General features: G+C 55.2%; 2 protein-coding genes across 2 annotated transcripts in view; both read right to left on the bottom strand.

Annotated features, from left to right (window-relative positions):
* Positions 1-25,136, bottom strand: part of LOC111533669 (pyruvate carboxylase, mitochondrial-like) — a 1,148,173-nt gene that overhangs the window by 885,139 nt on the left and 237,898 nt on the right. The gene's annotated exons all lie outside the window — the stretch shown is intronic.
* The window catches only part of SPTBN2 (spectrin beta, non-erythrocytic 2), a 36,638-nt gene that overhangs the window by 1,104 nt on the left and 10,398 nt on the right, over positions 1-25,136 (bottom strand). Inside the window, exons 8-36 of the mRNA XM_023186075.3 lie at positions 24,235-24,347; positions 23,900-24,087; positions 21,948-22,065; positions 21,186-21,344; positions 20,560-20,862; positions 18,729-18,882; positions 17,649-18,519; positions 15,148-15,285; positions 14,090-14,846; positions 12,956-13,158; positions 12,547-12,637; positions 12,179-12,325; positions 9,838-10,101; positions 7,693-7,917; positions 7,337-7,426; positions 6,749-7,009; positions 6,519-6,649; positions 6,085-6,289; positions 4,837-5,211; positions 3,600-3,844; positions 3,366-3,504; positions 2,710-2,794; positions 2,271-2,467; positions 1,786-1,928; positions 1,623-1,695; positions 1,495-1,545; positions 1,053-1,273; positions 615-788; positions 20-62 (exon numbers count right to left, since the gene is read on the bottom strand). Coding sequence (XP_023041843.2) covers positions 20-62; positions 615-788; positions 1,053-1,273; positions 1,495-1,545; positions 1,623-1,695; positions 1,786-1,928; positions 2,271-2,467; positions 2,710-2,794; positions 3,366-3,504; positions 3,600-3,844; positions 4,837-5,211; positions 6,085-6,289; positions 6,519-6,649; positions 6,749-7,009; positions 7,337-7,426; positions 7,693-7,917; positions 9,838-10,101; positions 12,179-12,325; positions 12,547-12,637; positions 12,956-13,158; positions 14,090-14,846; positions 15,148-15,285; positions 17,649-18,519; positions 18,729-18,882; positions 20,560-20,862; positions 21,186-21,344; positions 21,948-22,065; positions 23,900-24,087; positions 24,235-24,347 — 6,164 coding nt within the window. The remainder of the gene's footprint in view (positions 1-19; positions 63-614; positions 789-1,052; positions 1,274-1,494; positions 1,546-1,622; positions 1,696-1,785; positions 1,929-2,270; positions 2,468-2,709; positions 2,795-3,365; positions 3,505-3,599; positions 3,845-4,836; positions 5,212-6,084; positions 6,290-6,518; positions 6,650-6,748; positions 7,010-7,336; positions 7,427-7,692; positions 7,918-9,837; positions 10,102-12,178; positions 12,326-12,546; positions 12,638-12,955; positions 13,159-14,089; positions 14,847-15,147; positions 15,286-17,648; positions 18,520-18,728; positions 18,883-20,559; positions 20,863-21,185; positions 21,345-21,947; positions 22,066-23,899; positions 24,088-24,234; positions 24,348-25,136) is intronic.

Raw genomic sequence — 25,136 nt, 5'->3', positions numbered from 1 at the left:
AACACGGAGGACAGCTCACCTCATCCTTGGCCTGGAATAAATATTCTTTTCCATCCTGTAAGCTGTTGGGAGAGAGAGGCCACAGGGCAGAGCTAAGAATCTGGATGTGCCAGGTCGCTGCTGGTGAGAGCGCAATCATGACCCAACACCAGGCTGGGACATCTGGCTGCAGCCCTCGGAGCCGGACCAGCCATGCTCTGCACATTCTTCAGTCTCCCCCGACTGCAGAAGCACATCCTTTCTGACTGGCCACAGAGGCAGGGGGAGCTCACTTCCACCCCAGCCTGGGCCTCCTGCTCCGGCTGCTTGCTGGCAGGCAGGGACGGGCCCCTGGAGGTCTTGCCAGATCCCTGCCTTTGGATTTCCCACCCTGGGTAATTTTTCACCTTGACATCAGCAGCCATCAGGCCTGGGTCTTGGTTCTCCTGCTCCCCTTGGTGTGGAGACAACCAGAATCCCCGCCTCCCTTATCTACACTGTCCGCAAGTGGCTGGCCTGGTGACTCCACTCAGGGGTTCCTTACAGGAACTCCCCTCCCTCTGGAGCCGACTCGCGGCTCCCCTGTGCCGCTCCCAACTTTCCTCCCTCCCGAGAGCACTGTTCCCTGTTCCTACCCCAGCTTGAAGACGTGTTTGCGCTTTCGGTAATCAAAGGCGACGCTGCCCTGGGCCCTGGCCAGGCTGACAGGCACTTCTCCGTGGTATGGCACTCCCGCGCTGGCTGCCTTGGCATCCTTGTAAAAGCCGAGGCTCCCACGCCGCAGGACACAGTACACGTTCTGCCAGGACCTGCGAGGGACATGGTGCTGACTGGCTGGCCTCGGTGGCTCCTGCAACCCAGAGCCCTCTTGGGTATCCTAGGACTTCCGGTTCTGCTCCCATCTTTAGGCCATGGTCTTCACACCCTCGGGTCCTCCCCTGAGGCCCTGCTCTGGTCCCAAGTCCTACCCTTTGCCCAGAAGATGTACTTTAAAGGGCATCCCTTCCTCTACCTGGACAGAGGCTCTGGGGAAGTCCCCTCCGAGGGCAGGCTCCGGAGAGGCCAGGCCGTACCTGTTGGCAGCCTTCTTCCCGAAGGCCTCCATCTCCTGCTTGCGACACAGTACCCCCTCCATCTGCTCCTGGGCAGACGGCTCTGGGCCTCGAGGAGGCAGGGTGGCAGCGTGGGCTGACTCGGTGGACCTGCTCTGGGGCATCGCAGGTGGGGCCGGGCCCCGAGTCCGGGTCTGCCTGTCTCCCCGGGGCCCATTGGCTTCATCCCCTGGGCCAGGTCCCTGGGGGGGGAAGCAGTGTCAGTGTCAAAGGATGAGACGGGAGATCCCTAACCTGGGTACCAGGAAGCTCCATGTCCAGGAGTTGGTCTTCCTGCCCCCAAGCTGCCCGTGAGCCTCTGCCCTCTCCCATCCCATCCCCACTACTCCGCCACCCCCACTCACACCCCTTCTGGACCCTTCGCCTCCCAGTTATCAACACCCACACTTGCAGGGGAACTCACCGGCCCTTCGGGGGAGCTGCTGTCCTCAAGTCTCTGTTGTCCCAGCAGGGGCTGCAAGAATAAGAATCTGTAAAAGGATATGCGGGGGTGGAGGGGCTACGACTCCGATAGGGGGACAGTGGGGTCACCTGTGAGGGCTCTCCATCTGTGCAGACTCCATTAACACTGGGGGCTTGTGTGGATGGTGGCCGTAGCTGGGTTCTGGGATGACCAAAGGCAACACAGAATCATTAGTCCTTGGGTGGCCTGGGCTCAGCCTCCTCCTCCTACCCGAGGCGTCCTGGCTCTCACCTGTCCCAGGTGGTGTCAGGAGCTGTCTGGCCACCCACCAGGTCCCCTGGAGGCACACTGGCTGTGGGTTCAGGAGCAGGCGGCTGTTTCCTTCGCTCCTCCTCCTCCCTCTTTCTCTTTCGCTCCTTCTCCCGCTCCTCTAGCTGTCAAAAAATGCTGCATTCAGCATGTAGAAGGTCGCGTGTAAGAGGGCCAGGGAAATAGGGAGAGCTGAAATGTCTCAACTCTGATTTGATGAAATATGATAAAAGAAGAACAGAATTCGAGAAGATGGTGGGGACAAGAGACAAAATGGGAGAAGGTGTCTCAGCCTCACCCAGGGGAACTGACACCTCCTAAAGGTGTGGTGACAACGGCACTCTCAGCTCACATCTGGGAGCCACTGGTACAGTGACAAGAGAGAAGACATGTCTGCTCCAAGCAGAAGCAAGCATGGGTCGGGGGAGCAGGTTGGGGGTGGGCATCTGGGGTCCTGTGTCCCTCACCGCAGTAAGCTTCTCCAGTGCACAGAATCGCTCCTCCCAGGCCACTGCTGACTTCTGGAAGGCCTCGTGCCGCTTGATGAGGCTCTCAACTTCGTCAACCGTGCAACCCAGCTCAGCGCTGCGCACCAGTGGCTCCTGGCTGCACAGCCAGGCTTCTGCCATCCCTGCATCTCTTCCAAACACGAGCACCTCCAAAACTGGTGGGATTGGGGGTCACAGGAAGATGGTGGGTCAGGGTGGCCACTGGCAGGGCACAGTGGCCATGGCAACCTCAAGAACAGGGACACAAAGCCACTGCCCCAGAGCTGTGCCAGGCAGCGCCAAGGTTGGACATTGTGAGTTTCATACCCAGGGTTCCTGGTCTCACCTACTCTGGAAACCACAGGGTGCAGAATGCCCCCCACTCCCCACAGCACCTGGGGCCCCCTCAGCAGCTCACCCAGCTGAAGCCAGTCCATCTTCTCCTGCCACTTCTCAGCCGTCTCCTGGCGCCGTGCCTGCAGCTGAGACAGCTTCTCTGAGATCTGGGGGGCAGAGATATGAGTTAGCACCAAGATGTGAGGTCTTTCCAGGGCCCCTGGGGAGTCACCCAGGGCGACAGATAATTTCTTTTTTTTTTTTTTGAGACAGAGTTTTGCTCTTATCGCCCAGGCAATGGCGCAATCTCAGCTCACTGCAACTTCACCGCCTCCCAGGTTCAAGCAGTTCTCCTGCCTCAGCCTCCGAGTAGCTGGGATTACAGGCACCTGTCACCATACCCGGGTAATTTTTGTGTTTTTAGTAGAAATGGGTTTTCACCATGTTTCATCACAGCCTAGCCACACAACCCTTGGAGGCCAGGCTGGTCTCGAACTCGTGACCTTAGGTGATCTGCCCGCCTGGGCCTCCCAAAGTGTTGGCATTACAGGCGTGAGCCACCATGCCTAGTCCAGGACCAGTGATTTCTGATGTCAAGAGGCAGACGGTTCTCACATTTCCAGAATGCAAGAAACCCCTTTCTTGCAAAGAAAGAACGAGAGGAAGCAGAAAGCCGCCAAGAAGTCAGCGTTCAGCACTGCACAGTGAGAATGGCCCGGCCACCCGGGCCTCACCCACCTCCTCGGCCGCATAGTGGCTCCTGGCCAGCAGCTCCTTCCCCATGTCGATGCAGGAGGAGAAGCGGTCCGCCCGGGCCTCTATCTCTGCCTTGATGCCTTGCTGGTTCTTGATGACTAGATCCGCGGAGGACACATCCCTGGGGGGAGGCAGAAACAGCATCATCTGCTGCCCACAGCCCCATCACAGCCCAGCCACACAACCCATGGAGGCCCCGGGCCCTAGCGTTCTCACCGGGGACGCTCCTGGGCATCCATCTGCAGGTTGACCTCATCCATCCAGAGCATCAGTTCCCGGACAGCCTTGAAGAAGCGGAACTTGTCCGTGGTGTCCAGCAGCAGCTGCCGGCGGGCGGCAGAGCTTCCCTGAAGCTGAGCCCAGGCCTCAGCCACGGCCTGCATGTGGCGGCCGATCTCCTCAGCCTTGTCTCCAGCATATGCCTTCTGGAGCCGGTGGCCATCGTCCTGCACCTGCTGGACCTGCGGGGCCCCGGGTCAGAGTCAGGCAGAGCGGGGGACTCCAAGGAGCCGCAGCCTGCCTCAGTTCTGGCTGCCGCTCTCACCTGCTGCTGCCTGTCTCACAGCCAAAGAAGCAGGGGGTGGAGCCAGGGAGTGGGGGTGCTGGGAAAGATGAAGGCAGGTGCTTGGCCACACTCTGCCCTGTTGGGTCTCATCTGGGAACCTGGGCTTAACTTGGGGAGGATCTGGAAAAGGGCCATTGGCCAGTTGAACTTTCAGAGGCCTGTCTAGGATGTGAGGGACCTTGGAGATTGCTAGAACGAGACACTTAGCCTGAAGAGGGGATATCAGGCAGGGGCTGATGGGTTTTAGTGGTTGAGGGAAAGATCCATGCTTACTGAGTGTGGGCCTAGAGCTCAAGCCTGGGAAGCACCAACAGGCAGATTTAGCAGAGCATGAAGAGTCTCCTGGCCACTGGGAACCCCTGAAGACATTATGGGCTCTCAAGGGGGCTTGTCATTAAAAGTGTGAATGCACTGGCTAGATGTCCCCTGCCAGAGATGGTTTCTTTCTTTTTGAGACGAGTTTCGCTCTTGTTGCCCAGGCTGGAGTACAGTGGTGTGTACAAACTCTGCCTCCCAGGTTCAAGTGATTCTCCTGCCTCAGCCTCCTGAGTAGCTGGGATTACAGGCATGCGCCACCAGGCCCAGCTAATTTTGTATTTTTAGTGGAGACGGGGTTTCTCTATGTTGGTCAGGCTGGTCTCAAACTCCCAATCTCAGGTGATCTGCCCTCCTCAGCCTCCCAAAGCGCTGGGATTACAGGCAAGAGCCACCATGCCCGGTCAAACAGAGATGTTTCCTTGGAGCAATTTCCTCATCTCGAAATGGCCCTCCAAAGGGTGCCATCCTCCCAGCATTTCTGAGCTCTGCCCTAGCTCCTGGGAACTCTCCCCGGCATTTCCCCCTTGGCCTCCTCTAAGCCTCCCCCACCTCCGCATGCTTGGGTCAGACCTGGGCGCTGAGGGCCTGGATGTCGTGCTCGTAGGCACAGTGTCGGCGCTGTAGGGCCTCGGCAGCGTTGAGGTCACGGCCAGTCCCGTCTGGAAGCTGCTGCTGCTTGTGCTGCACCCGCGCCAGGGCTTGGCGTGCCCCGTGCAGGAAGCGCTGCAGCTCGTACGCCGCGGCCAGCACCTGACCCCGCGTGTCCAGCAGCTCAAGCAGATCAGCCCAGGCTTCGTTGAGACTGTCCTTCCACTCGGCCACGGTGGCCCGTGCAGCATGGCCCCCAGCAATGAGTCCATTGGCCAGTGCATTGGTGCTATCTACGCGCTCCTGACCGATGGTGCTCGTGTCCCGGGAGAACTCTCGGAATTTGTCTCGGAGCATCTGGTAGAGGAAGCAGATGGACAGACCATGCCGTGATGTTGGGGGATGTGGTCCCTGCCTGATGAAGCGAGTCCTCCACTCCAAACTCAGAACCTACCTCTCCCTGCTGGCCACGGGGCCGGGATAGGTTTCCTCCCGGTGGTTAAGGAGCAGGCGTGGCTGCTTCCCACTGACCCTGTATTTGACAGGCGCCCTCCACCCCTGGCAAAGGCGTTTTGAGGTGCTTGGGACCCTCAGGCCTCAGACAAGAACCCCCTAACTATGGCCCATATTTCTGTACGACAGAGGCTCCAAGTCCCCAAACTGTGGAGGGAATCATACCCTGTTTTGTTGAATTCTGTTGAAAAGTGTGAGTGATAATTTCCTATTTGCCCTTGTCTCGGCTCAGCTTCATGTCCCCTTTCTGCACAATTCTTCAAATTTGTGTGTGTGTGTGTGTGTGTATTTAGAGATGGGGTCTTGCTCTGGAGTGCACTGGCGCAATCACTGCAGTGTCGACCTCCTAGGCTCAAGAGATCCTCCCACCTTAGCCTCCCGAGTAGCTGGGCCTACAGTCATGCACTGCTGTGCCTAGCTAAAAAACATTTTTTTTGTAGAGATGGGGGTCTCACTATGTTGCCCAGGCTGGTCTCAAACTCCTGGACTTAAGCAATCCTCCCACCTCAGCCTCCCAAGGTGCTAGGATTACATATGTGAGCCACCATGCCCAGCCTCTTCAAATCATATACCTCAAAATCAGGAGGGCAGTGCCTGCTCAGCCTGGTCTTGTCTCCTGGCCCCCCAGTGCTCTGCCTGCAACCAGGTCCTCGTCTCCCTGTGGGTCCTCCACTTTTCCCATGGCTGATCTGAGCTGGGTGCTCTCCCTACACTCACAGTCACATGCTCGTAGTCCTGGCCCAGCTCGTGGGAGGCCGCCACGACCTCGCGCTCCTGGATCCACTGCTCTAGGTCATCCAGCTCGCGGCGGAGCTGGCACAGCCGGAGGTGCTCCTGCAGGCGCTCCCGCCGCTCTCCCGCCAGCTCCTTCAGGCCAGCATACAGCTTGTCCACCTGGGCTTGGCGGATGGATATCCGCGTGCTGCAGAGAGAATGGGAGAGGCATTGTGGGACTTAGGGGTGTAGCTCTGACCTCCAGCCTGTTCTGTGGAGCTCTGTCCCTCTGGGTCTCCCAACAGCTCGCCCACCCTGCGCTCCAGCTTTCTAGGAGGCTCCATGCACACAGCACTGAAGGCTCCACATTCCCTGCACCTTCCTGTTCCTGCAGCCAGCTCCTCCCCTAGGCTGGGCCGGGCTGCCGCTGCGCCCACCTCTCTGGGTGCTCATGGTCAATCATGTCCTGGCTGCTGGCCGCCAGCTGGTGGACGGTCTGCGCGTAGTCGGCCAGGGCTTGCTCCAGCACCTGGTGCTTCTTCACCTCTGCCTGGGCACTCAGCTCATCCTGAGGGAAGGGACGGCGGGAGGGGACAGCGGCATCAAGCAGCGGGTCGGGGGAGGGCAGAACTGGCCACATAACACCAGGTTCTGTCCTGGCCCTCACCTTGGCTTTCTCCTGGGCCATCATGTGTAATTCCTGCTCGCCCATCCAGGCCTCCGCCTCGGCGGCATCACGGTAGAACTGCTGGGCTCGCAGGGCCTCCTCGAGTCGCTTCCCTCGAAGTTCCAGCTCGTGGCCCAGGCGTTTCCACATTTCCTGCAGCTGGGCCAGCTCCGGGCCTGCTGCTGCTGCACCTAGAGCACGCTGCCGCTCCCTCAGGTCCGCGATCCGGGGCTCATGGCCCTGAATCTCCTTCTGCAGAGTCTGCCCACGGCCACAGAAGAGAAAATGCGGAAAGGCCTGCCGCAGCCCCACATGCTCCCGGAGACCGCCCTTCACCCCTGTGCCTCTCTCCTTCCTGGGTCCTCTGCTCCTTCTCCTAGCCCGGGGGTGCGATGGTAACACCCCTCAGCCCCCCAGCCCCCACTATGTCCCACTGAGAGGACCCACCCTCCCAAGGTAAGGAAAGACAGCCACTGAAGTCCAGGGTTACACTCAGCATCGAGGGGGGCCTGGTCTTAAGAAAAAACACACGTCCAAGTCTGGGGAGGCTCCTGGGAACTTCTCTTTTGCCTTCAGCCTCTGCCTCACCTGGTTTTTCTTCATGAGAAGCTGGACACTGGGTAGGTCCTTGCCATGCTCCATGGAGCTGGCCATGGGCAGCCGCTCTGTCACCCACAACTGGAAGAGGAAGAGGAGGTCAGTGGAGGCCCAGAGGCCAAGGCAAGCACCAGGGACTGATCAGTGGGAGTGGGGACACCTGGGGCTACCTCCGTGTGTGTAGGGAACGGTCATCTCTGGTTCTGGGGGGCATCCCCAAGTCTCCCTAGAGGGGAGATGGTCAATGCCAAAGAGAAGAGGGAACAGAGCCCTGCTGGCATTGAGGAGGGAGGCTGGAAAGCCATGTGGCTGGGGGCAGCTTGCCGTCCTTGGCCCCAGTGACTCACAATCTCATCCTCCACATCCCGGTGGAACTGGTGCTGCTCGCGAGAAGCCTGCAAGCGCCGGCAGCGTTCCCGCATGGGCTGGCACAAGGCCCTGAACTTCTCTTCCACAGCCCTCGAGGTCCTCTCCACCTCCCCTGCACCCTGGTCCTCCTGGGCCAGCGCTTTGGCCTGGGCCTGGATTGCCTCCACTTCCTTCTCTCTCACAGCCATCTCCCATTCCAGCATCTGCAAACCGCCAGGAGGAAGGACATGTTAGCTCTGCATTTCCGCCTTCACGCCCAGCAGAGATACCAGTCTCTATCCAGCCCACTGTGGCTGCTTATCACTGCAGCTCACCCAGGGAGAGCATCCCCTCATGGGCTGGATCAGTGGATCTCGAACTTTATATACACGAGAGTCCAAGGGCAGGGGTTGAAAGAATCTCTATTGGGTACTGTGCTTACTACATGGGTGATGGGTTCAATTCTGCCCTGAACTTCAGCATCACACAATATAACCTTATAACAAACCTGCACCCACACCCCCACATCTAAGACTGAGATTAAAAACTCCAGGGTAGTGTGATAACTGTGCCCGTTATCAACTCATTGTCTCTCCATCCCCGATCCATTGTGGCCCTGCTTTGAGACACTGGAACTGGTCCCTGGAAACATTCCTCCTTTGCCAGCGGGCACAATCTAGGCCTTGTCAGCAGAGGGCGCTGGAGGGACACCACAATGCCTAGCAGATGAGGGGCATTCCACGGTTCCAGGGTGTTAATCTTATCTTCCTCCTACAGCAAAACTGTCCACAGTGCGCAAGAGATTTGGTGGCTCTTAACTCTCTGGCAAGTTTTGCTGCACTCCAGTGGCCACTTCCTGCTGGTCAGCCTTGGCTTGCTGGCTTCAGACCTGCTCTGGCCTGTGATACCCCAGCAAATTTCCAGGCCATGCAGTGGGCCTCTGCCCTCTCCAAGGAGGTCTGAGACTCAGCCATCTTGCTCCTTCCTGGGGTACTCCTCGACCCCCGAGGTGTCAGCTGCTCCCTACACTTCCCATTCTGCATTCTTTAGAGCAGGGACCAGCAAGTCCAGCCCACTGCCGAGCCTTATAAAGTTTTTATTGGACCACAGCTGCACCCACCCCTTTTTAAAAATTTTTTTGAGACAAGTCTCGCTCTGCCACTCAGGCTGGAGTGCAGTGGCACGGTCACAGCCCACTGCAGCCTCGACTTATCAGGCTCAAGCAATCTTCTCACCTCAGCCTCCAGAGTAGCTGGGACTACGGGCACACACCACCACCACGCCCAGCTATTTTTTGTATTTTTTCGTAGAGATGGGGTTTTGCCATGTTGCCCAGGCTGGTCTCAAAGTCCTGGACTCAAGTGATCCGCCCACTTCGGCCTCCCAAAGTGTTGGGATTACAAGTGTGAGCCACCACACCTGGCCATACCCCTTATTTTACATATAATCCACAGCTGCTTTTACCTTACAAGGGCAAAGGTGAAGGGCTGTGACATAGACTTTATGACCCACAAAGCCCCAAATATTTACTATCTGGCGCTTTACTGAAAAAGTTTTCTGACCCCTGCCGTAGAGTTCTCTTTACTACCTTTTCCTAATTCACACTTCTTTTTTTTTGAGGCGGAGTCTCGCTGTGTCGTCCAGGCTGGAGTGCAATGGCATGATCATGGCTCACTGCAACCTCTGCCCCCTGGGTTCAAGCCATTCTTCTGCCTCAGCCTCCCAAATAGCTGGGATTACAGGCACGTGCCACCACGCCCGGCTAATTTTTGTATTTTTAGTAAAGATGGGGTTTCATCATGTTGGCCAGGCTGGTCTTGAACTCCTGACCTCAAGTGACCCACCTGCCTCGGCCTCCCAAAGTGCTGGGATTACAGGCATGAGCCACCGTGCCTGGCCTAATTAATATTTCTTTTTACTGAAGTTCTCATCTTCAAATTATTAGTGGGTCTGTCTCCTAACTCTAATCCTGACTGTGACATATCCCTAGAGATTCTGATACTGGCTGCCCAGAGAAATGACTGTGGGAAATGCTACTGAAGGTGTTATCTGCCAGGCCTTAGCTGGCCTCCCAAATCTTGAAAGCTTTAGACCCCTTCCTTTCTTCTACTATTCACCATCCCCATCAAAGGCCTACAGCACACCTGCTGCTTTTTGAGCAGGATGTTGACGCTGGTGAGGTCCTTGCCGTAGTCATCCGAGTGCAGCTGGGCCTGCAGGCTCTCCAGCCAGCTCTCCAGGGCACAGCAGCTCTGGGCAAACAGCTCAGCTCGGTTGGCATCAAAGAGGCTGCGGGCCTTGGCTTGGGTGGTGGTCTCCAGCTCGTCCCAGCGCCTGTGCAGGTCCCCCAGCTTCTCCGACACCAGGGCTTTCAGCTCTGGCTTCTCAAGAGTCAGCTCCCGCCCCTCCTGGAAGGCAGGACAGAGAACGTCAAAGTGCCCCAATTAGCTTGAACTTTAGAGGCTGAGAGCACGGGCAGTAGAGACCTGAAGTGTGGGCAATAATTCCAAGTCCTTGTGTGTTCTCATCGACACACTCTTCGCAGAGGTTTAAGATCCCTTCTAAACTGCTGTTCCCTCACCGCCGATGAACCCCACTCCTCCTTCAAGACCCAGAGCATTTCAACGAGGAAGCCCTTGCAATCTCTTTTTAGTTTGGGTTCCTTGGTGCCTGTGGTTTCTGGCACCACACTGCACATTGACTTATTTGCCATCGTTTTGTATTTCTCAACTCATTACTCTTCACTTCATTGATAGCAAGTGAGTCCCACCTGGTTCCCCCACTTCCAGCTTTTCTGCTTGAGGATTTTTGCATCTGGGGTGGTGAGGGAAGTGTGCTCCCTTGAACTGTGTGGAAGGCAAATTGGAAGAGCCATGGAGTTAATGAGCCCAGAAGCAGCCCTCAACCAGTGACAGACAGGGAGCTGACGGATAAATACGCAGCATCCAAGTGCTGTGGCTGTGCGGGTGCTGTGTTCTGTGTTCCATCTACACCCCCACAGAGTGCCCCATGAGGGTTGGGCTCCCGCTGCCCATGGGGGTAACTGGCATGACTTCTGTCCCTTCCTCTCTCATCGCTCCATTCCCCTACTGATGCTTCCAGGGATCACCTCCCTAGAATCATTATTTCTGGGTCTGCTTCTAGGGGAACACAAACCCAGATACTGCCTTCAGGCCATTTTGCAGGTGGCTGTGGCTGTCAGGATGAAGAGCATCAAAGGCTAGCACTGCTTGGGTAGCTTCACAGCTTTGAGCACAATCCACACTTGGAAGCACACGCATGTGGTGGTCAGGGTTTTCCGGGGCTTCTCTCCCACCTCTTCTTCCCTGGGGCCCTGCACACATTCTCTGCTGCTGCCAGACTCACTCACCCCCTTGCTCCCAAACAGGCACTGCCTACCACCGGTTTTCTGTTCGGTTTTCTCTACCTGGAAACATCTTTTCCTCAATATCTCCACTTGTCCAAATTCTACTCATCTGCCATGGACTGCCCTGGATGTTGCTGCTTCTAGAATTTTCATATCTCCTCTCTCCTTATTCCCCAGGCTTCAGCACGGCCACTCTCACAGCACTCATCAGATTCTTCTCTGGATTCTATTTAGCTACCTGCGTATATGCCTCATATCCTGACTACAGTGTTATTCCTCCAGGGTGGAGCCTACCAGGGGATCCCTTTCGGACCCCACGCAGTGCCTAATACAATGCTTTGGATATAGTAGTACCAAGTAAATATTTGCTGAATGAATGGAAACAATTGAAAGCACACTGGTCTCCTTTTGTCCCAACCGTCATGCCCTTGGGGGAAGGAAAGTGTCTTTTCGTAGACCTTGCAGTGCCTCACAGACTGTTGAGCGCATACCATGTTCTGCAGGGATACTTGCGGAGCAGATATAAAACTTTATATGTCCTTGGCTCTTGAGGAAGAGCTGGGTGGAAGACCAAGAACCAGGGACAGCAAGACTCGAAAATATGGACTGGCAGACTACATACAGCCCATGAGGTAATCTGGTCCACTGCTTGTTTTTACAAGTAAAGTTTTATTGGGAAACAGCCATGTTCATTCATTCACCTATTCTCTGCAGCTGCTTCTGCACTACAACGACAGAGATGAGCAGTTGTAGCAGAAACTGTTTGGACTGCAAAGCCTCAAATATTGACCATCCAGGCCAAGCCCTCTCCAGACAAGGTTTGCAGAGCCCACTGAAGAGCGCCATCCTGCTTTGAACTCAGGAACAGTTATGGTGTTAAATCCAAGCTGCAGTTTGGCTACCTACTAATTTGTACTTTATCAAGGTTCTGGACTCACTGTCCCACTCTCTGTCTCCAACAAAGACGTTTGTTTCCCAGGTCATAACTTTCCACCGTGGAGCTGTGGCACCAGAAGCCCCACAATCTCTAACCATGACGAAAACCACGTCCTGGAGCCAGGCCCTCCCCTGCACGGTGGGGGACTCTGCCCAGAGGCAGCCCCCACAGCACCACTCACCTTGTCCACCTTGTCCAGCCAGTCTTTGTTGGCACCCAGTTCAGCCATGAACGCCTGGTGCTTCTGCCACTTGGTATGCAGGTTGCGGGCCTCGTCGTAGGACACGTCCTGGGCTGTTAGCATCTTCTCATCAATCCAGAGCTTCAGCTGGACCAAACGTAAAACAGGGACAAAGGAGAGGGGGCATTTCCCAGGGAGGGAAGAGGGGGGCATACAAGCAGGGCCACAGTGAGCCAGGAGAAGTGGGCACCTTGGGAAGAACCCATGAAGGGGCTCACAGTCACTGGTGACCTTGTGCTGGACTTATTCTAGGCTCAAGGTGGGAAAGGGATGGCTAGAGAATATCCCGGAGCCCCAGGGAGCCTCACCTCGTGACAATCTTGCAGGAAATGCTGCTGCTCCCGGTTGTCCCGAAGACGGCCCAGAAACTGCTGTGCTGCGTCTTGATTCTTCCTGTGCCTGGAATGACACCCTCTTGTGAAACCCTGGAATTTGCTGTGAAAGGGTTGTGACCCTTTGGCTAACCTAGGGGCCTCCATTTCTTCTAGGGGAATAACGCCTTCCAGGAGCACGAGGTTACCTGGAATCCTGACTTCCTTTTGGCCCTGGTTGGGGGGTAGAACCTCTCAGCCCTCTCCAACCACTTGGTTCTTCCCCTCTACTTCTCCGTCAGCTCCTACCCCATCTGTGCGTTTCCTGTGCCACATTCATCTTTGGGGCCACCCTGTTTCCCAGATTCCCCCCAGGACCCCTAATTCATGGACTGCCTCATCAGACCTCCTCTCGATGGAGTCTGCCTTTTCCTGAATCTTGTCGGCATGGATATTGCCTTCAGACACCAGCTGGCGCCCAGCCTCCAGGAGCCCGTGGATCCGTTCCCCATTGGCGTCCATGGTGCTCATGAAGTCCTCCAATTTTTTAATGGCAGCATCAGCAGCCTGGAGTGTCCCTGGCATCTCCGTGTGAGACAGAACATATTCCTGTGTGGGAGCGGTGACATTCAGCTCATTTTCCCCAGCACAATTCACCCCCTTAGGAGGGACCCACCCAGGGGCAAATCTGAGAGGTAGGCGCCAACCCACGGACAGGGAGGGTAGCCAGGAGAGCTCTGAAGACAGGGAGGCTGCCAGCCATCGTGGGAGTCTCAGAAAGTCACAAGGAAGCTGGGTGGGAAGGACTTTCCATTCCCCAGCCCAAATCCTGTTCTATCTCACTTCTAGCTCCTGATTCCATTTCTTTAACAGTTACATGACAAACTGGGTTTTCTACTTCTTCTAAAGTCAGTTTTAGTAAATTATATTCACATCTTTTTCATTCCCATTTTTCTTTCTTTTTTCCTTTTCTTTTCTTTTTTGAGACAGGGTCTCATTCTATGGCCCAGGTTGGAGTGCAGTGGTATGATCATAGCTCACTGCAGCCTCAAACTCCTGGCTCAAGTGATCCTCCAGCCTCAGCCTCCCCAGTAGCTGGGACTACAGGCATGCATAACCATGCCCAGCTAATTTTTTTTTTCTTTTTGTAGAGATGGGGGTCTCACTATGCTGCCCAGGCTGGTCTCAAACTCCTGAACTCAAGTTATCCTCCTGCCTCGGCCTCCCAAAGTACTGGGATTACAGGTGTGAGCCATCCTGTCTGGCTCCCATTTTTCTTTATAAAAAATTCTTCTATTTTCTTAATTTTTTTTTTTTTTTGTAAAGACAAGGTCTTGCCATGTTGCCCAGGTTGGTCTGGATATTCTCAGCCTCAAGTGATCCTCCCACTTTGGCCTCCCAAAGTGCTGGGATTTCAGGCCTGAACCACTGCACGGCCCCGTTTTGCTAACATGTCCTTCCTGCCCATCCTGCTCCTTCACATTTCCCCGGGTCCCTACTTTGCTCTTCCTCCTGGTTGGGACTTTGCCCGGACTTTCACCTGGCTGCTGAGTACGCCCTCAGCCTGACGAGCATCCCGCAGGAATCCCTGGAAGCCGTGGGCCTGGGCCAGGCGACCTTGCCGGCTCTCCCACATTCGGCCCAGCTCCTCCCAGCCAGTTCCCAGGGCCTCCAGTCGCTGTCGTAGGAAGAGGCACTGGGGGTCAGCCTGGTCCCGGGTCACCTCCTCGCCCAGGGCTCGCAGCCGGCTGTACTCGCCCTGGGCCCGCTCCACCTCTCCCCGAAGGGCTGCGTGTTGGGCCAGGAGGGCCTCTGCCTCAGGCAGGGTGGCTGGCCCTTCTTCAGAGGCCACAGCAGTCTGAGTACGGCCTAGCCAGGCCTGGAAGTCATCCAAGCTGCGCAGGAAGTCCTGCAGCCGCCGCGCCTCCCCCAGCGACTCTTCTCGACGCCGCATGGTGGCCCTGAGGTCCTCCCAGCCGGTCTGCACTTCTCTGAGCCGGGCGTTGATGGCCGCTGCCTGAGCAGGATGGCCGGCAGCCAGGGCATTTGCCTCTCGAGTCAGTTCACCGACCCGGGCAGCAATGGCCTCCAGGTCCCGCTCCGTGCCAGCCAGCTTGCGCTGCAGGGCCAGCACCCCAGCCAGATCGTTGCCTAGGCCCTGGGTGGACTCGATGACCTTGGTCTTCTCTCTCATCCAGGCCTGGGTCTCCGTACACTCTAAGTGGTAGTTCTGGATGCTCAGGGCTGAGGTCAGAGCTGCCTTCTTACCATCTGCCAGGGACCGAAACTGCTGCCACCTGAGAGCAGGGGGAAGGTTCAGCTTCTTGCCCTGGCCAGGCCTATTTGGAAGCTTCTTCCCTGCTTCTCTCTCCCTTGGTATCTCCCCTTGACTCCTCCCTTTCTGGCTAGCAGCTGCTTCAGACTACCTTGACTCCCTCTCTCGTCTCTTTGATCCTTTTTCCTTTCCCAACATATTCCAAACTGGTTTGCTTCCTCCTTGGTGGCCACTCTTCCAGGCTCTACAAAACTTGCCTCCCACTGCCATCCCCATTGCTTCATTTCTCTGTCAGTTTCCCAGTCCTGCCCTCCCAAGCCCACCTGTGGTTGAGCTGCTCCTGGGTGTTGACAATGCGGTCCTTGCCTGGGGGGCTGGCCTTCAGTAACTTCTCGGCAATGACATTCACCGCGGTGATTTGTGCTGCAAGGGTGTTCATTTCAGGCTCCAGGGTCTCGAACCTGAGAGGGTGGAAGAGTCAGGCGTGAACTGTGGGAGGCAGCACCGTGCCCAGTCTACCTAAGTCCACCTCTCTTAGACACCCAGGAGGGTATCTCCTTCACCAGGAGGCTTATCTGCAGGAGTCTCTGTGCCTCTCAGCCTATGAGGTTCATAGTATCTGTGGGTCAAGGGAGGAACCCCCAACTCCCCCAAAACAAGCAGAATAACTATTATCACTAGAACTGCTCGAAAGATGGTGAAAGGTAAAGGTCAGGAACATACATACAAGTCAAACTAGACCCTGGCATGGGGCAACCCTTTATCGGATCCTCTGAGCCTCCTGGGACTTCCCCCTTAGCTGCCTATCTGGGTCTCATCCCACTCATATGTGTTAGAAAATGAAGTAATAACCAAAAATATTTGTCTGGGTGATGAAAATGTGAAGGATAACTTCTTCCAGGGACATTTTATGTTTTGTTTTTGTTTTTGAGATGGAGTCTCGCTCTGTCACCCAGGCTGGAGTGTAGTGGTACGATCTCGGCTCACTGCACCTCTGCCTCCTGGGTTCAAGCAATTCTCTGTCTCAGCCTCCCGAGTAGCTGGGATTATAGGTGCCCACCACCAAGCCCAGCTAATGTTTGTATTTTTAGTAGAGACAGGGGTTTCACTATCTTGGCCAGGCTGGTCTTGAACTCCTGATCTCATGATCCACCCTCCTCAGCCTCCCAAAGTGCTGGGATTACAAGTGTGAGCCACCTCGCCCGGCCGGCATTTTATGTTCCAATAGGGCAGGGTTTGCAAATGTTTTCTGTAAAGGGCTCGATGGTAAATATTATAGGCTTCATGAGCCACGCAGCTGCTGCAGCCTATTCAGCCCTGCTGCTGTAGCCTGAAAGTAGCCATGGGCGATACGCAAAAAGAGTGTAGCTCTCTTCCAATAAAGCAGAAACAGGCAGCAGGCTGGATTTGGCCCAAGGGTTGTAGTTTGTTAACCTCTACATTAGGATACCTTGAAAACTAAAAAAAAAAATCTTTAATTACATTTTTTATTTTTATTTATTTATTTATTTTGAGACAGGGTCTTACTCTGTCACCCAGGTTGGAGTGCAGTGGCACGATCTCAGCTCACTGCAGCCTCGACCTCTGGGCTCAAGCAATACTCCTGCCTCAGCGTCCCCAGTAGCTAGGACTACAGGTGCCCACCACCATGCCTGGCTAATTAAAAAAAAAAAAAAATGTGTAGAGGTGGAGTCTCACTATGTTGCCCAGGTTGGTTATGAACTCCTGGACTCAAGTGATCCTCCTGCCTTGGCCTCCGAAAGTGCTGGGATTACAGGTGTGAGCCACCAGGCCCTACCTAATTACATTTTTTTAAACACCAGGAAATTGGATTACACATTGATCATAGATCATATCAAGAAATTCCTAATTTTGTCTATGTGATAATGGTTCTATAAAATTTTTTTAAGATTTATTATCGAATAAATGATTTGAAGATTTATTCTGTAAATAAAGCTATTTTAGTGTCTCTGTCTAAAAGGCTTATAACTTCAAAGCCTCAGCTATTTTAAGTCCACACAGACAATTTCAAAATAATATATTGTAGGTACGAATGCTTCCTTTTCTTTTTTTTTTTTTTTTTGAGATGGAGTCTCGCTCTGTCACCCGGGCTGGAGTGCAGTGGCAGGATCTCAGCTCACTGCAAGCTCCGCCTCCTGGGTTTACACCATTCTCCTGCCTGCCACCTCGCCCGGCTAGATTTTTGGATTTTTTGTTTTTTTTTTTTTTTTTGAGACGGAGTCTCACTGTGTCGCCCAGGCTGGAGTGTAGTGGCGTGATCTCGGCTCACTGCAAGCTCCGCCTCCTGGGTTCACGCCATTCTCCCGCCTCAGCCTCCGAGTAGCTGGGACTACAGGCGCCCGCCACCACGCCCGGCTAGTTTTTTGTATTTTTAGTAGAGATGGGGTTTCACCGTGATAGCCAGGATGGTCTCGATCTCCTGACCTCGTGATCCGCCCGTCTCGGCCTCCCACAGTGCTGGGATTACAGGCTTGAGCCACCACGCCCGGCCCTTCCTTGTATTTCTTAAAGGGCGCACCCTGAAGAATGTAGGAGGGACATGCTAATATTGGGGATTTGCTTTTTAAAAGGGCAGAGAATCAAATAAAGCAAGATATTGGCAATGACTGAATCTGGGTGATGGGTGTAGAGAGGTTTGCGGTGAAATGTCTCTACGGTTAACATCTTTTGTTAAAACTAGAAATGGACAACCATTAAGACTCAAAGGGGTGAGGCAGGCAGTTTATGGAGGGACTCACTACCCACATCCTGGCCCCCCACCCTGCCTGCCAAGGCCAGTCCCACTGGGAGCCGAGGGGCCTACCTCTGCTGCACCACCTCCAGGTCCTCCAGGCGCTCAGGCAGGGCCAGCCCGTTGAGCCACTGCTCCTTCTCCTCCACCCAAAGCCCGCAGGCCCCGGCCTCGCTGAGCATGGTGTAGAGCGCTTGGGCTGCCGCCAGGGCCTGCGCTCGCTCGCCTGCCTGGGCCTGCAGCTCCTTGTAGTGCCGCTCCAGGGTGGGCACCCGACCCTGCACCTCGGGCGTGTGGCTCAGTGCGGGAGGCAGGGCTGCTGCCTGTTCCCTCAAAGCGTCCAGGGTTGGCCGGTGGCTTCGGATCTCCTCCTCCAGGGCCCGATGCTGCCTGGCTAGAGCCTGCGTGGAGAACTCGTCGTGACCCAGCTCGGGGCTGGACACCAGGCGCAGTGCGTCTACCAACCAGGCCTCCATGTCGTTTGCATCGGCCTGGAACTGGTAGAGGCTGGCAGCTTGGGCCAGCCGCTGGGCACGCTCCTCGGCCAGGGCCTCTAGCCGCTCCCACTGGGCTTGGAGCTCAACTGCACGGGCAGAGGCCTGGCTTGCCCCAGGGTGACCCTCGGCCACCAACTGCTGGCCCTGCTCCAGGGTGAGCTTCAGGGGCCCCAGCCGGCCGCTCATCTCACCCCGCAGGGCTGTGTGCTTGTTGAGCAGGCGGAGGACACCGGTCAGGTCCCGGCCCGTGTCGGCTGAGGCCAGGAGGTGCTGCTGCTCCCGCACCCAGGCCTCAGCTTCGCCCACCTCCCAGAGGAAACGCCAGAGCCGCCGTGACTCCTCCAGCCGGGACCGCCGTGCCGCTGCCAACTCGCACAGTGCCTCATAGCTCTGCTCTAGCTTCGCTACCCGCTCTGACACCAGCTGCGGGTCGCAAGGTCTATACTCTGAGAAAGTCACAGGAGAGGGTCAGAGCTGCAACCCAGCCCTCCTCCCTGCCACCACACTCTCTTGGGCTTCCCACCTTGGCTCTAGCTCAGTCACCATCGTTTGGTCACCATCTTTCCTGTCCCCAGGTTTCCCAACCCTTCCACCTCGGTTCTTGATGTGCTCCTTCCCAGCCCCTTCCTCTCCAGTGCCTTCCCCAACTTTTCACCTTTCCCTGGGTTGCAGAAGCGCAGGGCAGAGGCGCTGACGGCCCGCACCCTCTCGGCCTGCACGGCGATGTCTGCCTCCACCAGCTCGTGCAGCTGCAGCAGGTCCTCCACTCCTGTCAGGTGCTTGCCCAGGTCCTGAGACTGCAGCCGGCCCTGCCAAGCACACATGGAGTGCGGATGCCCGCCTGAGCACACACGCGCTAACCTGCCGTGTTTTCCTTCCAACCTTTCTGTGGCTCCAGGTGTTGCACCCAGGTGAGAAACCTGATTGCTCACATACACTGAGATACCCCAGTTCTGCTCTGGCATCCCGACCTCCTTATCCTTATCCTTAACTCTCCTGCTGTGCAACAATGTTCTAACTAACTCCTGCTCTTGGAAGCTTTGCTGTGACTAATCTTCTCAGCCTCAGAATCATTGACACCCTCCTGTCACCACTGCTCCGCCCCAGCACCCAGCAGCCTTCCTTCCGCATCTTTCCCCAATCCACTCTCCTGGCCGCTGTCCGCCTGGGAGACGGCAGCAACTCTAACAGGTCTTGCTCTCATGCTGCCTGCCCACAGGCCTTCTTCAGAGTAGCCAAAGTGACCTTTTTACAAACGTAAGGTACAATGAAGTCTCTACCCCTCTCAAAACCTTTTAATCACTTTTTTATTTTTTGAGATGCAGTCTTGCTCCCGTCGTGCAGGCTGGAGTGCAGTGGCACAATCTTGGCTCACTGCAACCTCCACCTCCCGGATTCAAGCAATTCTCCTTCCTCAGCCTCCTGAGTAGCCGGGATTACAGGCGTGTGCCACCACGTGTAGCTAATTTTTGTATTTTTACTAGAGATGGGGTTTTGCCATGTTGGCCAGGCTGGTCTCGAACTCCTGACCTCAGGCGATCCACCCACCCTGGCCTCCCAAAGTCCTAGGATTACAGGTGTGAGCCACCTTGCCTAGCTGTGGTTTTTTTTTTTTTTTTTTGAGACTGAGTCTTGCCCTATCACCTAGGCTGGAGTGTAGTGGTGCAATCTCGGCTCACTGCATCCTCCGCCTCCTGGGTTCAAGCGATTCTCCTGTCTCAGCTTCCTGAGTAGCTGGGACTACAGGCGCCCACCACCGCACCTGGCTAATTTCTGTATTTTTATAGAGATGGGGTTTCACCATGTTGGCCAGGCTGGTCTTGAACTCCTGACCTCAAGTGATCTGCCCACCTTGGCCTCCCAAAGAGCTGGGATTGCAGGCATGAGCACTGTGCCCAGCCCCTTCAAATCACTTTAAAGGATCCATGTTACTTTGAATAAAATCCAAACTCCCTGACCAGGCCTGTAAGGCCCTAATGGGCTGGCTGTGCCCTCCCAAATCTCAGTCCACGGCCCCTACTCCTCATGCTCACAGCCCACCGGCTTTCCTTCTGATCCTGAACACGCCATGCTGGTCCAGGCCGAGGGCCTGTGCCGGCTCTTCCTTCTGCCTGGAACGTTCTCTCCTGAGAGCTCTCTGTGCTGGTTCTTGGCACTATTTTGGTCTCGGCTTAAATGGCATTTTCTCAGAGGCCTTATCTGACCAGCCCCTCATGCCGCCCTGTTCCAGATTCATCAGTGGTTTTATGGCCCCTGCTCTTTTGTTTATGGAAAGGTCCGTGAGTTTTGTCATCAGCCTCCTCCATCTAGAACACGAACCCCGTGTGGACAGGGCCCTGTTTACTTTGTTCACTGCCACTGGGGACAGGGCCCTGTGCTGGTTCACACTCCACAGAGACTGGCCGAGAAGACAGGCAAACGCACCCACTGTGGGGCCCCCTCAACTCTTGATCACCTGTACCCCACCCAGCACGCCTCACTGATACCTTCATCTCTTCCATCCAGTCCATGAGGTAGAGCAGGTCCTGGAACACCTTCTGTAGCTCCAGGTTGAGGAGGAGCCGCTCCCGCCGGGCGGCCACCATCTGCCTCAAGAAGTCCCAGAGCCGTGCCACGTTGTGCTGCCGAGCGGCGATACGCTTGATGTCGTGGTAGCGCTCGGCGGCCAGCTCTGCAGCCACGGCGTCCACCGCCTGCACCCGGCCGCTGTAGGCCACGATGTCCGTCTCAATGGCTTCGTGCTTCCGTACTGCTGCCTCGACAGCTGCCAGCTCCAGCCCAAAGTTGTCCTGTGTCGAGGGCAGGGAGAGGAGGTATGGGGACCAAGGGACAGTGCCTCTGCCGGTTCCTCTGTCCTGCAGAGCACTTGGGCTGCAAGATCCCAGCTCCATGTGGTGGCTCTAAGTTCCCTTTCTATCCCACCCCCATCCTGTTTCACCAGCACTCTCTTCTGTCCCAGCCTCTGGCCCCTTGCTCCCGGACCTCTAGGCCTTTTTACCCAGGTTACGGATTTCGTGTTTCATTGTCTCTCCAACCCATGGGGCTTCTTATCCACCCCTGTCTCTCTCCCAGTTCTGACCAGCCTAAGCATCCTAGGAGCCTCTAGTCCTACCTGGGACACGAGGCGCTGGTTCTCGCTGAGCCAGGTCTCCCGCATAGCAGCCTTGCGGTCGAAGCGGGCGGCCAGCTGCTCCAGCTTCTCCTGGCGGATGAGCTCGGTGCGCAGGGCCAACTCACGCTCATGCTCTGCCTTCTCCAGCCGCTCCCAAGCCTGTGGGGTGGGGACAGAGTCAGTGGAAGGGACAGGGCAGGGGGGGCTCAGGGGGGCTAGAGGCACATGGTAAGTCCCATGGAAGCTCGGTCTAGTGGATCCGTGGAATGCAGTGGGTGAGATGCCTGGGTGTGGAAACAGGAAACAGGGCAGCACTGGGAGTCTGTGACACTATGTAGAAGCTTCTGGAAAAGGACTGAAGGGAGCGGGAACAGTGGAAACCATCTGATTCCTTTGTGTTGGCAGGACTGTGTGCAAACCTTATTTTTACTTTTAGTCATCTTACAACATCATGAAAAAAATAAAAGGAAGGGATAGTCAGTTGGGGACAGGTGGAATAAGCTGAGGGACTTGGGGCATAATTTCCTTACGTGACCTCGTATGGAGAGTCAGACAAAGGAGCAGGGAGCCATGTGCCTGAGAGGACGGGAGAATCACATCTGGCACAGTGTGGGCAGCTGGGCGGAGTGCCCGAGTTTCAAGTTGGGGCAGCAGATAGCAGAGTTTGGTGAAGGTTGAGATGGCCCCGGGTTTGGGGATGTGTGCAAGGCGTCTGGGCCAGGTGCTACCCTGAGGGTGGGTGGCCTGTGGGCAGCCACGGACCTTGTTGATGTCCGAGATGAGCCGGCCCTCGCGGGGCGTGTAGACCTTCTGGTTGTTGGCCCGAAGCTTGCTCTGGATGGTGAAGAGCAGCACTTCCAAGTTGCCTTTCTCAGTAAACCTGAGGCAGGAGGCCGGGTTGGGGTCAGAATTAAAGCCCATGAGGGTCACAAGGACTCTTTCCTCTTCAAAATGGCTGTCCTGTGTTGCTTTTCTTCTTACAAAAGTAATACAAGCTCTTTACGTGGAAACCAGAAAATACTGGCGAACCAAAAGAACATCATTTTATTTTATTTTGAGACAGAGTCTTGCTTTGTCACCCAGGCTGGAGTGCAGTGGCACAATCTGGGCTCACTGCAACCTCTGCCTCCTGGGTTCCAGCCATTCTCTTGCCTCAGCCTCCTGAGTAGCTGGGATTACAGGCGCGTACACTACCACACCTGGCTAATTTATGTATTTTTAGTAGAGTCGGGGTTTCAAATTCCTGACCTCAAGTGATCCACCCACCTCAGCCTCCCAAAGTGCTGGGATTACAGGCATGAGCCACCGTGCCCGGCCGAAATAATTTTTTTTTTTTTTTTGAGACAGAGTCTCACTCTGTCCCCCAGGCTGGAGTGCAGTGGCGTGATCTCAGCTCACTGCAAGCTCCGCCTCCTGGGTTCATGCCATTCTCCTGCCTCAGCCTCCTGTGTAGCTGGGACTACAGCCGCCCGCCACCATGCCCGGCTAATTTTTTGTATTTTTAGTAGCGACAGGGTTTCACCGTGGTCTCCATCTCCTGGCCTTGTGATTCGCCCACCTTGGCCTCCCAGAGTGCTGGGATTACAGGCGTGAGCCACCGCGCCCGGCCCGAAATAATTCTTTTATAACCTATTTCCCTGCTTATTTTTCATGAATATTTTTCCATGTCAATAAATGCATTTCTTTAATGTCATTTTCAGTGGCTGACCCGTGACTTATTTTTCTTTTATAGTGGTTGTGTTGATGAACATCTTGAAGCTACATCTTTGTTTAATGCCCAGAAGACGACTTCCTAGGTTAAAGGGTACACCTTAAATCATTCCCTGGAATGTATAGAAACAGTTGTTTTCTGGACTAATATTAGTTTCAGAGCTGATATATATTAATTCCAAAAGAACTCCATGACAACATAAACACAGACGTTTTGGCAGGTACTGAACAGAATTGCCTAAGAGCAATCACATACTTGGAACAGTTAATTGCTAAAATATTGAAATAACCTCTGCAATTCTCACGTTACCAGCCACACCCACGTTGCCGGTTACGACCTGCCTGTCAGGTCCAGTCCCCTCTATCCTATGCTGGGATTGGGTTGCCATGACACCCTGATCAGTAATCTTATCTGATGGATTGCACTGACTCAACACACCATAGCAATCATTTCCACAGCATGTTTTTTTGTTTGTTTTTTGAGATGGAGTCTTGCTCTGTCACCCAGCCTGGAGTACAACAGCATGATCTCAGCTCACTGCAACCTTTGCCTCCCAGGTTCAGGTGGTTCTCCTGCCTCAGCCTCCTGAGTAGCTGGGACTACAGGCATGTGCCACCATCCCCAGCTAATTTTTTTGTATCGTTAGTACAGACAGGGTTTCACCATGTTGGCCAGGCTGGTCTCACAACTCCCGACCTCAGTAGAGATGGGGTTTCACCATGTTGGCCAGACTGGTCTCAGTGATCTATCCGCCTTGGCCTCCCAAAGTGCTGGGATTATAGGCATGAGCCACCATGCCCTGCCCACAGCATGATTTTTAAAAATGGCTAATCATTAAAAAAAAATTATTTTGTATCAACTACGTTGTTTGGATGCTTCTGGCGTGGGAAATCTCTACTGCACTTATGTACTGCCAAATTTCCCTCCCTGAAGGTTGTGCTAATTTAGGCTTCCTCTCGTGGGAGCACAGCACAGGGCAGGGTGGAGCCCCAGGGACACCTACTTGGGCGGCTTCTCCACGGTGCGGTAGGAGTTGAAGGATTGCAGCTGGTTCTGGACCCCACTCAGGGAGTTGGCCAGCTGCCGGTCATTGAGGGTCACAATCGTTTGCTCGATCCACTGCAGCAGCTCCGAGGCCAAGGACTCGTATTTCTCCACCAGGCGCTCTGCCTCCATGGCATGGTCCAGCACCTGGGAGGCAGAAGACAGGGACATGACAGTCCCAGCCACAGGGTCCCTGGCCCAGTCCTGCAGCTCCACCCTGCCCTTGCACTGGGGGAGTAAGACCCCTCAGCGGGGCCGCCTCTGGCCTTTATGCCTACTGCCCATGGACAGTACCTTGCCAATTCTCTTGCCTTCCACTGCCAGGGCCTTCATCTTGGAGAAGTAATGGTAGTAAGTAGCCACATAGGTAATGATCGACTTCTCATCTGGCTGGTCCACATTCACATCTGCAAGAGAGGACCATTTGGGTCAGGCCTCCCAGAAGTACATCCACAACTTGCATCACCTACCCCAAACCCTGGGCCTGCCCAGTCCTCCAAGGCTGACATCTCTCCATCCCCTTTTAGAGCAAAATGACAACTTGGCCATTCAAATGAAAAGGGCACCAAAAGCTCACCTTTTTTCCCTTCTTCTGGAAACAAGAAGGGCCCTCCAAGCAGAGCACAAACCCCAGAAGGAGGCTTTTACCCAGAGTTCCCCATGAAGACCAAAATTAGTTGTTTGGGGAAGAAAAGCAAGAAAAGAAACAGCATTGCTATGTGGGGATGGATCACGGCCTTTTAGGCTGGAACAATGTTTAAGAAGTCAATGAAGGCCAGGCACGGTGGCTCAAGCCTGTAATCCCAGCACTTTGGGATGCCGAGGTGGGCGGATCACGAGGTCAGGAGATTGAGACCATCCTGGCTAACACAGTGAAACCCTATCTCTACTAAAAATACAAAAAAATTAGCCGGGCATGGTGGCGGGTGCCTGTAGTCCCAGCTACTCGGGAGGCTGAGGCAGGAGAATGGCGCGAACCCGGGAGGCAGAGCTTGCAGTGAGCTGAGATCGTGCCATTGCACTCCAGCCTGGGGGACAGAGCAAGACTCTGTCTCAAAAAAAAAAAAAAGTCAATGGACTGAGGGGCAGCAGGACAGAAGGTATGAACTAAACCTCCTGAACCTAAGATGCTCAGAGCAATGGGCCCTGTGATCCCCGCAGCTCAGTGGGGACAGAGGCCAGCTCTCAGCACCATC

This window comes from Piliocolobus tephrosceles, chromosome 13 (assembly GCF_002776525.5).
Source record: "Piliocolobus tephrosceles isolate RC106 chromosome 13, ASM277652v3, whole genome shotgun sequence".
NCBI classification, from domain to species: Eukaryota; Metazoa; Chordata; class Mammalia; order Primates; family Cercopithecidae; genus Piliocolobus; species Piliocolobus tephrosceles.
Note: the sequence above shows the minus strand (reverse complement) of the source record. Positions and strands in the feature narration are given on the sequence as shown.